The 13,726-nt window shown below is 43.5% G+C and overlaps 1 protein-coding gene across 1 annotated transcript; it reads left to right on the forward strand.

Moving 5' to 3' along the window:
* Positions 1–252: 252 nt before the first annotated feature.
* LOC128329593 (vomeronasal type-2 receptor 26-like) lies at positions 253–13,515 on the forward strand. The gene is made up of 5 exons (XM_053261094.1): positions 253–548; positions 3,605–3,896; positions 4,433–5,290; positions 11,736–11,862; positions 12,608–13,515. Exons 1-5 carry the CDS (start codon positions 253–255, stop codon positions 13,513–13,515), a joined length of 2,481 nt encoding a protein of 826 aa, XP_053117069.1.
* The last annotated feature ends 211 nt before the right edge of the window (positions 13,516–13,726 follow it).

The raw sequence follows: 13,726 nt of genomic DNA on the forward strand, positions 1-13,726 counted from the left end.
TCTCCATGGCAATCCTGGCAACTTTCTGGAAAGCAGAATGGAAAAACAAAACAAAACAGTGAAGTTGGAAAGCACTTAAAAAACTCTCTAGTTGTGCCCTTCGGAGCTGGGATGAGGGGGGGGAAGGAAGGCAGGGCTCTGACAGTTTCTGCTCTGGTAGGTTCCCCTCCCCTGCAGTCCTGCTTGCAGATCTTCGTAACTTGGTTGTTTTTACAGGCATGCCTTTACCTTTCGCCGGCTTGAACTAGGCTGATGCCTGTTGTCAGGCTGAAGATGTGCACAGGAGTGTCTGCAGCATCTAGAAAGGGGCTATGTCGTCAGGTGGTTGTTCTGGAGGTGCTGCCGCTGCTGGTTCTCTGGCCTCACATGCTGGCATTGAAAGTAGATACACGGAAGTGCCCTGTGAATGACCCCATCTCTGTCCCACACGAATGGTACCAGCCTGGTGACCTCCTCGTTGGGGAGATGACCTCTCTCTTTTTTTCTGGCTTCAGTCGTATTTCCTTCATGAGACATCCTTCAGAGGAGCAGTACTTCAGACTACCATGGTAAGGATTTTTCTTGCACTCATTTCTTACTCTTTCTGTCTCAATAAAGCCTTGAATTTTTTCTAATTATTTAATTAAAAACACTGTTTTTATAAATATATATCAATAACTATTGCAGCAGTGTCATCACTATACATGTTTCTTCACAAATAAAAAGATGACATGTTGAAATTAATGTCAGGAATAGAATTTCTGAATTCACAAACTGGTGCCTATGACAAAGTTTGGTGGGATTCTCCCCCAAATTAAATAAAATGGCTAAAATCATGTTTAGTGTAATTTTCATGTTTTATAAGGGGTGGGGAAACCTGGGAGTCTTTAAATCAAAAGAGAGGTCTGCTGGGAGTGGTTTCAGAGGGGGAGGACTCCTGTGTGGGCATTGGCCAACCAAGGAGCATTTCAAAGGGCCTCATGCTTCACCTCCAATCACTGTGCTGTCGGGGGTGTGTGTGACACAGCTCCCTATGTTATCCTTGCACAACACATCTCCATGTCCTTTGCTTGTGACCCCTTGTAAGCAGTTGTCTGCAAGGATCGCAGTTGGTGCTAGTGCTAGCTTGTTGCCTGCAGCACGGTGCCAAGCCAAAGTGCCTCTGAGACTCTGCCAGTCCACCCACCTGCCCATCTCCCTGCCTGCTGGAATTCATGTTCCTACAAATCACCAAACCCACTCTGGGATCTGCTGGCCATCTCGGAGAGCTCTCCAACACAGGGTATTTGCTCTGCACAGTTCCAGCACTCCATGGTTGGCCAGACCTACTAAAAAGGTTGAAGGTTGCCCTGAAAAGCGGACTGAGGCTCCATGCGCTGCTTTTGACATCTTTTTCTTTGACAGTTTTCCAAATGATTGGAAAGAATCTTATAAGGGTTTAAGTGATTTCCTTGGGGAAAGAAGCCCAGAGTCCTGCTATCAAGGACCATATCTGTGCTCTATTTCAGAACTTAAGGAGTTACTTGCATAATGCAGTTACCCCCCCCCCCTTTTTTTTTAATGAAAGCACATTCCCTAATACTCCAAATGAGGATAGAATGAGGGTCCAAGAGGGGTCTTCCATTCCAGAAGTTTTTTTGTTCTCTCTTTTGCTAGACTTGGCAATTCTTTGAATATATATGCACATATATCAAACTTTGTGAAAAATCACGAATGACCAAACTTCTTCAAATTGCATACATGGTCGCCTGTCACATGGCCTCCTGTCATCCAGCACCAAATATGGGCCCAATATCTTATTTGTAGGCCCATGCCCTGATTTTTGGAGATTTTTTAAAGATTCCAATTTTCCACTATGGGTCAAAATCTGAGATTAAGTTTGAATTACAATTAGAATTCCCAATCTGAAGCAAGATCCTATATCACCAGAGACCATAGAATCCGAATCTTTCATTGTCAAAGCTGGATCAGCTGTTGCATGACCCACTTTCAGCTCAGCTTCAGCATTTGGACAGAAGGCCTGACATTATCCACTAGAATTTCCTGATATGCAGCTTAATGCGTGCCTTGAGGGTAGCAGCAGCTATTAACTCCTTTCATAGAGGCAAGGTGCACAGTTTGCTCCGGCTGCCCTTAACCTTTTTTCGGCCAAAGTCCGGCCTTTGCTCCTTTATGGAGCAAAGGCTCCTTTAACCTTGCCAGGCTGGAGGCAATCCAATCAAAGTTTTTGAGAAGTGTGCTCCAACTACCCCGGGGTGTCCCCAGTGCATATCTGCAATTGGAAGCAGGCTGGATTCGGGTAGAGGCAAGTGTTTGGCTGGTAATATTTGAATTTTGGCTGAAGTTGATTTTTCAGCCAGTAGGACTAGCACCCTTAGTGTTGAATGATACATATAGGCCTAGGTGGAAATATCACGTAGAGAAGGGATTGAATTACTATGGCTTCTCTAGCGATGCTTTGGTTGTCTTGGGCTATGGGAGAGCGAGATCATGTCTGCACCAACACATTATGGATATGGAGATTAGGGTTGATACCTATCTAGGTACTATCTAGGTATATTAGTACCTAGTTTCCAGAGGGCTTTGATGCTGGCCTGGTGTAATGCCTTAGAAACGGCTCTCCGGGAGGGGAGATACCGTAAGATCCCCTATAAAGAGCGTGTCTGCCCTTGTAGTTCGGGGGAAGTGGAGGCAACAGCCCATGTTAACTTGAATTGTCAGTTGTATCAAACTTTGAGGGAGAGAAATATAAGTCCTTTTTAAACAGCATAGCCCAGTTGTTCTGAGCAGTTCTATCTGGAATTACTTTTGACAGACCGTTGGGATGTAGTATCTTATAACGTGGCAAAGTAATGTTTTCTGGCTAATAAGACTAGGATAAGAAACGTTGAGAAGTGAGATTTGGGGTTGGATTGAATTAAATTTTTAGATAATTACAATGCATGGAGGCCTCTGTTTTATGTAATGGATGAACTTGGGTGTTATGGTTCTGTTTTATGTTTCTACCGTTTATTATTTTATTTGACCAAGTTCACTTTTATGTAAAGCTCGCTTTTATGTAAAGCTTTTGTACTTTGTGTTTTTCTGGTCAAAGGACTGTAAGAATAATTTTTTTTAAAAAAAAATTGTGGTTCCATCAGTGATGACCAGACATCCAGGGAATTGATACTCTAATAACCTATTAGTACTACCACTAATAGGATAACTGCTCTTGGCTAGAGTAACTCTAATTTTTCCATTTGTAGTAATTGCAATGATTTCAGGTATTCATTGTTATAGTATGGTACAGGGAAGAAATATGTCACAGGTTTTACAGAAAGGTGGGTTTTGAGAAGGGATTTGGAGTAAGAATGAGAGGTGGTGTCACAAGGGGTTTTTGGGTCTGAGGAACCGGGCGGAATTATGGGGTTTGTCTAAATAGAAGAACTTTGAATGCCTCAGGTTGGTGGAACCAGAGCTCAGCACAGGAGAGAATAATTTGTTATGCTGAAAATGTGTTGTTGTTGCTTTGCCTGAGATAATTCCAAAGTTAGGTTGCCTTATACAAAGCTAGAGTGAGCCTGCACTGTGGTACAATGATGATGTATTTCAAAGAACTTCTTTGAGCATGTCACTCCTTCTGCAGTATGGTGACAAGGTACTACCAACACATTCTGGCCTTGGTGTTTGCTATCAATGAAGTTAACATGAGCCCAAAAATCTTACCCAATGTCACACTTGGGTTCCACATTTATGATAGCTATTATGATAAGAGGATGACCTATCGTACCACTCTGGATCTGCTCTTCAAATCAAACGGATTCATCCCCAACTATGAATGTGGCTGCAAGAAAAACCTCATAGCTATAATTGGGGGACTTGGGTCTGACATCTCCTTCCACATGGCAGATATCCTAGATCTCTACAAGATTCCCCAGGTAAGATTTGTCCATGCCGGCATGGAGTGAGAGAGATGATTAACTGAGCAAAAGCCTATTATGTGGCATCCTGAGATAAAGGCTCTTGAGAGCATAGGGGAAGAAGAACCAAAGAATTATGTTGGGGAAGTCTTGTTGCTTTTTAAAAATATCTGTTGCCTAGGAATTTTATCACCTTTCCAAGTCTACTAGAAGGGTCTTTGAATAAAAGTCTACTAATAATAAGAAAATATGCTTTCTCAATTCAGAATTTTGCCATATCATTATCATCTACTAGGTGTATGGACAAATGGTTCATCCAGAATCAGTTTACATTGAACTAGGGCTGGTTCAGAGACTCAATTATGGACCAAACTGAACCAAACCAACTCCGGTTTGGGCAAATTGGTTCTGCACGGTAAGCGTTGTCTGGGCAGGGGTGGAAAGATCCCGCACCATAAAAGCTCACAACCTTTTGCCTTGTAATTATCCTCCACCTACACTCGGGTCCCCCTTTTAACTTTGACCATCTAAAAAATCTGTACATTTCCTTTTAGCTCACATATGGCTCATTTCCCTCCAAAGACACAGATATATTGAAGGGTCCTTCATTTTTCCGCATGACCCCAAATGAAGCCCATCAGTATACAGGAATCACCCAGTTACTACATCATTTCAAGTGGACATGGATTGGGATCTTTGTTGCAGATGATGAGAGTGGAGAACATTTCTTGACGGCCATGGGGCCCTTGTTTTCACAAAGTAGAATCTGTATTGCATATGTAGAAAGAATACCAAACCAAATTAATTTCCATAACGGACAAGAAAATTTCGATATGGGAATCAAGCTTATCCCAGCTTTGTTGGATAAGCAAGCCAGAACATTTGTTGTTTATGGTGATACACTGACTCTACAGTGGTTGGTCACATTAATTGAGTATGCAAAGTTTGGATATAAGGAATACGCATCTGTTGGAAAGGTTTGGATTACCAATGCTCAGATTGATTTTGCAGACACTGGGCTTGCATCGGGTTTTGGTTTTGGGGTACTTGAAGGCACAATTTCCTTTGCAATTCACTCTAATGAACCTCAAGGTTTCCAGCCATATCTTCAGAACATAAACATTGCCAAGAGCAAGGAAAATAGCTTCTACAAGTTCTTCTGTGAGCAAGCTTTCAATAGTTCATTTTATCGTGGTTGGCTGCCATTTCATGTTGCCTGCACTGGGGAGGAGAGGCTGGAGATCCTTCCTTGGGCTGTTTTTGAAATGGACATGACTGGACATAGCTACAGCCTCTATAATGCTGTCTATGCTGTAGCATATGCTCTGGAGGCTTTCTACTCATCAAGAACCAACCGCAGAGCAATGCTGGAGAGGGACCAAGTTGAACATCAAGATCTTCAAACTTGGCAGGTAATGTCTCTAGACACTAACTTCCTATCAAGTGAATCAGCATGCAACCTTCTCCACCATAAATAAATGATCAAATGGTGTTGTGCACTAGATACATTCACCAAGTTTGTGAGTTCTATTTTCATTGTTTTTTAGATGCTGAAGAAGGTATTAGCTGTATATTTTATTTCTCTAAAACTCTAACAGTGCTACATTTTCAAGCTGAGAATGCATGCAATGCTACTGATTCTGCAAAGAACCTTGTTTCTAAACATGTGAACTGCAATATGTTGGGCCAGTGCAAATGCAGCCAAGGTAAACAATGGCTTCACACAACATCCCTGAACCTCATGAGTGCACAATCCACCTGCCTCCTACATGCTCACATACACCACAAGAAAATGTTGGAAGAGTTCTGCTTGCAATTGTTCTTTAAAACAAGCAAGGTTCATTCACTTAGGGTCTAAATGGACCTGTATGGGGTTATACTCCTCAAGAAGGAAGAGGTTCACAGTAAAAAAAGTGCCTCTGGACCCAAACCTCTTCCTGATAGCTCAATTTCAGGCTACTGCCAGGAGTGCTTATGTTCAGTCTTGACTGATATGCAGGTGACTTGAGATGAATGATCTTAATACAGTGGTACACATGCTAGTAATCTCAGACTTGACAACTACAATGTCTTCTACATGGGGCTGAATTTGTACATAGTTCTGCCTTCTCTAGAGTCACCTCAAAGCTTTGGACTGTGCTCACTTTCAGACTTAGAACTTGTAATCTCTTGAAAACCTTTAAAGAAGTCATCAGAAGCCCCTACCTCCAACCTCAGCTGCAGATTTCCTCCTCCAGCTGCATAATGTTGCCACGAAAAAGCAAACCCCTGCACACTCAGCTATGCTCTTGTTGTGAATCTCGGACCTGCATTCTGGCACATGCTGTATCCCTAAGTATGGCCCCACACAAATTGTGATATATATGTTAATAAAAGTTGACACAGGGTAGAACCCCGCGTTAAGCTATTAGAGATGGGAGAGAACACCCTGTTTGGTAAGCAGAAACTCTGTCTAAAACTAGTCTGTAGCGTCACATAGTTCTGTGCTCCCAAGTTAGGGCAGATGAAACCAAGCCATCCCACAATTTTAGAACTTGAGCCTTTTCTCAAGATGCTGTGAGTGGGCTAGTGGACAGGTAGCGGGGAAGGCTGCTAAAGTCCTACTTAACTACAGACTGTCTGGGTGCGTGACTGAATGCCCAGATGGTCCGCTTCTCTCCTAGGCAGTGCAGAGGCATGGGGGCCATGCTGTGTCATCTTGGTCCCAGATATCCCACAATGCAACATGCCAGTGCATGGTGCATTGTGGGGATCCCCATGGCAATGGCCTTGATCCCACTGATGTGTTTGTGCTTCCTGGGATCACCTGGCCCTAGCACACCAGCAGTTAGCCTGAGTTACAGCTGCCCTCAGGATCCAAGGGGCTCCTGGACATTCTCATGGGCTGCCAAGCTTGGTCTTGGATTCCTTAGCCCAGGCTTTGTTGCTCATGAGAACAGCCTCCTGGTGTATTGATGAAGTAAAGCATTCGAAACCACCTATCCTAACAGAAGCAGAGATTTTAGCCACAGAACAAAGCCAAAAGGATCACAACAGGAGCAACCCCAACATGGGAGGGCCAGGAATCCAGGCATCAAGGGATCAACCATACACAGTACAACTCTGGATAAGAAGCTGCAGCAGTGGTGAGTGTGGCAGTGAGTAGTCTGCTGAACCTCGCTCACCTGCCAGTGAATGTCCTGAGATCAGGGTTACATTACAAACAGAAATGGCAAAAGGTTCTCTGCAACCAGTCTATTACTCACCCATTGCTGAGTGCTCAGGTGGGCCTGGCCAAAAGAAGCTTAGGCCAGAAGGAGGAGGCAGTGAGTAAAGCAACTCCCTCCCATACAATCTGAGACATGGGGGTGGGAGGCCATCATGAACCCTGAGGGAGAAATCTAAATTCTGCCTCAAGTTCGGGAGAGTCACTGCCAGTCAGAGAAGATGACACTGCTCTAGAAAGACCAACTTTCTGACTCACAAGGAAGCAGCTTCCTATGTTCTGATGAGAGCACCTTGAGGTATCAGAAGTGAAAGCTTATCTTGGCCTGCTAATCCTGGCTGGTGTGTTTCATGTCATTCAAGAAGCATGGCAGGGACTGTGGGCAGCACATTTTGGGTATTCCTACTTCTGTGCCATGATGCAGCTGAGATGATTTGAGGACCTCACAAGTAATTGAAGTTTCAATGACAAGCAACATGACAGGAGAGAAGAGTGGTTGCCAAGCTGGCAAGCATTAGATGGATCTGTACTTGTCTGTGCAGGAGCTTCAGCTACACTCCTGGGTCCGACCAGAAGTTGAAGAGCAGCTGTTATGTCTCCCAAGTGCTTTCCCTTCTAACAACGCATTCCAAGCAGGCCAAAGAAGTACAGTTTGAAATTGTAGTGGTGCTGTGATGCAAAGAACCGTTTAGCCAGCACGTTATGCAGCATTGTCTACAGGTGGGGGGAAACATTTGGGGCTGCTTCTGGTGAATCACTCCTCTACATGAACTTCCAATCCTTGTTGGAGTATGTGTAGAGAGATGATTCAGATGAGCATACCACTCAATTGATTTAAGGACGCATCAAGAGCACATTGGCACATCCACCATTGACATCATTGCTGCGGCATTCTTGCAGTAGTCCTGTTGTGTTCACATCTGCAGGGCACTGTTCTTCTGAACGTGCCCTCAGATAATTATGGTTAAGAACAACCTTTCAGCACAGTGTCTATATGGCAGTACGGATTTGCAAACTGGCACTAAATACAACTATTCCTTCTCATCCCTGAGCCAGCCCAGGCCCAGTTTGGCACGAGGTCAAGGTGAACCACCCCAGGCAAATTGGGGTTCTACACTTTATTTATTTATTAACTTACTGGGGTTGCTTTTGCAGCCACTGGGGGTGTGTCTCTTGTTGGTCACCCTCCCCCTCTAGCCACTCCCGGTCTCCTGTGGGCTGATTTGGGCTCTTTTTGTTCAGTTGCAGCCCTTGTTGAGGTGGTGGTTGGCATTTTGGAGGCTGTCATGCACGTGCCCTGGTCATTTGCATTTCTTGGGTAATGACCTGACTACACAAATGACCAGGATATATGCGCAGTGGCCTCCAAAGTGACTGCTGGCACCTCAGGAAGGGACGCAACATCCCAGAAACACCCCGGAAATGGGCTGAAATTGTCAGGTAGAGAGTGGGGGGAAGACGGTGGAGGAAGGGGAGCCTCCTCCTGATTGATTGATTGATTGATTGATTGATTGAGAGCCGTCAAGTTGATGTTGACTCTTAGTGACCACATAGATAGATTCTCTCCAGGATGATCTGTCTTCAACTTGGCCTTTAAGGTCTCTCAATGAAGCATTCATTGCTATCGTAATTGAGTCCATCCCCCTTGCTGCTGGTCATCCTCTACTTCTCTTGCCTTCAACTTTATCAAAAATTATGGACTTCTCAAGGAAGCTGGGTCTTCACATAATGTGTCTGAAGTATGATAGTTTGAGCCTGGTCTTTTGTGCCTCGAGTGAAAATTCTGGATTGATTTATTCTATGATCCATTGGTTTGTTTTCCTCGCTCTCCATGGTATCCTCAAAGTCTTCTCCAGCACCAAAGTTCAAAAATGCCAATGTTTTTCTATCTTGCATCTTGAAAGTCTAGCTTTCACATCCATAGAGTGTCGCGGGGAAAGCCTTTGTCCAAAGAATTCTAATCTTTGTAGGTATAGACACGTCACCACATTTAAATATCCTTTCCAAGGACTTCATTGCAGCCCTACCAACTGCTACTCTGCAACGTATTTCTGGACTGCTGGATCCTTTACTGTTGACAGTCAATCCTAAGAGGCAGAAGCTCTCCACCACTTCCATGTCTTCATTGTCAGTTCTGAGGCTGGTTGCTGTACCTGTTGTCATTAGTTTAGTCTTCTTTACATTTAATTGTAGTCCCACCTTTTCACTCTACTCTTTCACTTTCATTACTAGAGCTTGCAGATCATCCACAACCTCAGCTATCAGAGTGGAGTCATCAGCATAGCTCAGGTTATTGATATTTTTTCCTCCAACATTAAATCCACGCTCAGCATATAATTTGAATAAAGAAGGAGAAAGTATACAGCTTTGCCTTACTCCTTTGCCTATCTGGAAGCAGTCTGTTTCACCATGTTCTGTCTGGACTGTGGCTTAATGTCCTGTGTATAGTTTTCCCATGACAACAATGAGATGTTCTGGGACACCCATTTTCCTAAGGATGTCCCACATCTTGATATGGTCGATGCAATTGAAGGCTTTTCTCTAGTCAATAGAGCATATATTGACTTCTTTCTAGTATTCTTTGGTTTTCTCAATTATCCAGCATGAATCTGTTGGCCAACGTGTCGTTTTCCTAATTTGCTGGCATAGTTTGGATAGAGCCTTGACTGTTTCGTCTTCTGTTGCCTGCCATATTTCTGTAGCTATTCCATCAATTCCTGTAGCCTTCTGACTTGGTAATGACTGGAGTGCTGATCTAACTTCATCTTCCCATACTAGAGGTAATTGCAAGTAGGGAATATCTTCTAGAGTACCTTGGATGTTGACGTCCCTGCTGTAAAGATTTTCAGTATACTCCTTCCATCTCTGTTTGATCTTCTTTGAGTCAGTTACTATCTGGCATCCCTTAACATACCAATTTGAGGTTGGAACTGCCCTCTGAGTTCAGAGATCTTTTGGAAAACTTTCCTTGTTTTTCAATGTCTATTTCCCTCCTCAAAGTCTTTACAGATGTCATTGTAGTACTGCTCCTTTTCTCTTCTAACAGCTTTCTGAAATTCCCTATTAAGTTCCTTCCTGAGGTCTTTATTTTTCTTGATTTTGGATTCTCTCCTCTTCTTGGCAATTTCCACCATCTGTTCTGACATCCATTTTGCTTTCTTCTGTTTCTTGTTCTTTGGCAGTCTCTTTTCACATTTGTCCTTAACAACTTTTTTGATTTGATTCCACAGTTTCTCCGGTTCCCTATCAATGAGGTTCAGAAGTTTGTGATGTTCTCTTTGAAAATGTTCTCAAGATCATATCATTGAAGCTGGATAGCTTTGTTTTTCCACTTTAGCTTGACTTGGAACTTGCACATGAGCAGATTGTGATCGGTTCCAGAGTTGGCCCCTGGCCCTGTTTTTGCTGTTATAACTGAGCTCTTCCACCTCCTTGCAAAAATAATATAATCAATTTGATTTCTGTGTACTCCATCTGGTGATGTCCATGTGTATAGGTGCTGCTTTGGTTGTTTGAAGAATGTGTTAGCAATGAAGAGATCATTGGCTTGGCAGAAACTAAGAAGTCATTCTCCTGCTTTGTTAGTGTTTCCTAGGCCATATAGGCCGACTGTGTTTTCCTCCTTACCTTTTCCAACTTTGGCATTTGTGCACTACACCACCACTCACTCTGGGCCATCCCAGCACCCCACAAGTGGCTTTAAGGTTTTTTCTCCATAGGGAAGAATGGAGGTTGAAGCGGCTCCATAACTGCACTTGGGGGGTGCTGGGGTGGCCCAGAGAGAGGGTTCCAACCACCCCCATGGGCACTACCACCCACCACACTCTGCTCTAGGCCACCCCTTTGCCCCCGACATGAAGCTATACATTTTTGTGCACATCCCTACTACCAGAGAATATACACTCAATACCTCAGAAACAACAGAACCCAATACCACATTTTATTATTTTTCACAAATAAAAGTCTGAAAATTCAGGAGAAAAGGCAGGCTGGCAGCAAGGCTGAGCAAATGGTGGCAATGCTTCTCTTTCCCCCCCTTCCGAATAAAATATCTCCAATTTTCTTTTTCTTTCCCTACTAGCTCCATCAATCCCTTCAAAACATTTTCTTCAACAATTCAGCAAGAGAAACAGTGTCCTTTAATGAAAAGAGGGAAATGGTTGCTGGATTTGATATAAAGAATATCCACATATTGCCAAACGATTCCTTATTTAGTATAAAAGTTGGAAGGTTGGATCCCAGTGAGGAGAAACAATTCTTTATTAATGAAAGTATGGTCGTGTGGCACCACCATTTTAATCAGGTGTGAATTCCAGAAGTATTCGTGTGTGTGTGTGTGTGTGTGTGTGTGTGTGTTGCTGCATTATGAGGATTTATGCTGACTTAGATGAGTCATCGATACATCATTCCTTCCTTACTTCACTGAGTCATTAAAACAACATGCTCGTCCTGGGCTGTAATAAAGATGATTGATAGATTGAATGTTTCCCTCTCTAGTCCCCAAATTCTCCTCAGCAAAAATAATATCTGTCATATGCCAAAAGATACCGACAGATTTTCCTACTACCATTTCTGCATTCTTCCTTGGCAAGGGCAAACCTCCTTCAAGTTTGCTTTCTCCCATCCTAAACTCCACTTGTGTTTGGTGATAGGAGCTGCCCATTTCAGTCTGCAGTGACTCCTGCCACTCTGGTTTTGAGAAGAGAAGGAGGGAAGGGAAAGAATCTTGCTGCTATGATTGTGCTCCATGCCCAGAAGGAAAGATTTCAGACCAAATGGGTAGGTAATGTATTACAACCAATATTCAAACCTAGTAACGATGATCATATGTGAACCAACTGACGACGAGCTTTCTGGTCAGACTACTTCAATATACATAGCAGAGCATTTCAGGAGCTAACTGACTCCCATTATAGAAGAAGCTAGTAGGTTCTGAGGGGCAACAGCTTGTAATAGATAAACATGGAAATTGACTTACAGTTAAACTAATCTATTTTATTTAGAAGGCTGTGGTGATAGGAAAGGTCTATACCCTAGCTGCTGACTACATGGTTGTCAGAGAGAGCTATAGAAGCATTCTAGGGAGGAGGAGCAGGAGCAGGAGCAGGAAGAAGAGGAGGACAATGACAATGACTTTCACTTCCAGAGAGTTCCTGAGTATTCTTATCATTTGAGGGTTCATTGAAGCAGAGATAAACACGAAAGAGAAGGAGATGCTAATTCTCTGTCTTCACTCCCAATGCTCCTAGTAGTCATTAGGGTTATCAGTCGAAAGGTTCGATGACATTTGGAGCCCAATCTCCAACAAAAATTGCATCTGTGATGTGCCAAAATCTATTGGCAGATTGTATAAACCCTCTTACTGCTTTTAAGAGAAAGGTGGCTACATTTGACCTCTGGCCATACTTACATAAGTCATAGTTCAAAATGAAGATTGATACTTGAATTGAAGTCAGGCATGAGGCTCAGTGTCAATTGACATATTACAGACTGACATTGTGACAATGCCTCTTTCTTTTTTCAGATATACCTGATTGTAGCAAATGCTCAGAAGATCAGTATCCAACCAAGAACCGAGATAGATGTATTTCCAAAAGTATAACTTTCCTCTCTTATGAAGAACCTTTAGGGATCAGTTTAGCTTCAGTTGCATTTTCTTTTTCTCTCACCACTGCTTTTGTGCTAGGAATCTTTATTAAGCACAAAGATACCCCCATCGTCAAAGCCAACAACCTGGAAATCACCTACATTCTCCTCATTTCCCTCCTGCTCTGCTTCCTCTGCTCTTTGCTGTTTCTTGGACAACCTGGAAAAGTGACCTGTTTTCTCCGGCAGCCTGCTTTTGGCATCATCTTCTCAGTGGCCATTTCTTGTGTGCTGGCCAAAACCATCACTGTGGTTATGGCTTTCATGGCCACCAAACCAGGGTCCAGCATGAGGAAGTGGGTGGGGAAAAAACTTTCCAACTGCATTGTCCTTTCCTGCTCCCTTCTTCAATTTGGTATTTGTGGGCTGTGGCTGGGAACGGCTCCCCCATTCCCAGATTTGGACATGCACTCACTTGCAGGAGAGATTGTAGCAGAATGCAATGAAGGGAATGTCGTCATGTTTTATCTCATCATTGGCTACATGGGACTTTTGTCCATCATCAGTTTCACACTGGCTTTCTTAGCCAGGAAATTGCCAGACACCTTTAATGAAGCCAAGTTCATCACCTTCAGTATGCTGGTGTTTTGCAGCGTTTGGTTGTCTTTTGTTCCCACATACCTCAGCACCAAGGGGAAATCCATGGTGGCTGTGGAGATCTTCTCCATCTTAGCCTCCAGTGCTGGATTATTGGCTTGCATCTTTTCCCCTAAATGCTACATCATATTGCTAAAGCCTGAGTTGAACAACAGGAAGCAGCTAACAAGGAGAAGTAGAAAAACATGAGAATATAACAAAAGCCCTGCTGGATCAGGCCCAAGGTCTATCTAGTACAGAATCCTGTTTCTCACAGGGTCCCAGCAGATGCCTTTGGGAAGCCCACAGGCAAGAGCTGAGTTATGTACACAAAACCTGTTTTCCTGGTTCGGTTCCAATCCACAACAAAGGGGGGAGCATCAGCCTACAGGAGCAATCGCTGCCACACCACCACAAGTAA

Source organism: Hemicordylus capensis, chromosome 6 (assembly GCF_027244095.1).
Source record: "Hemicordylus capensis ecotype Gifberg chromosome 6, rHemCap1.1.pri, whole genome shotgun sequence".
Classification (NCBI taxonomy): Eukaryota; Metazoa; Chordata; class Lepidosauria; order Squamata; family Cordylidae; genus Hemicordylus; species Hemicordylus capensis.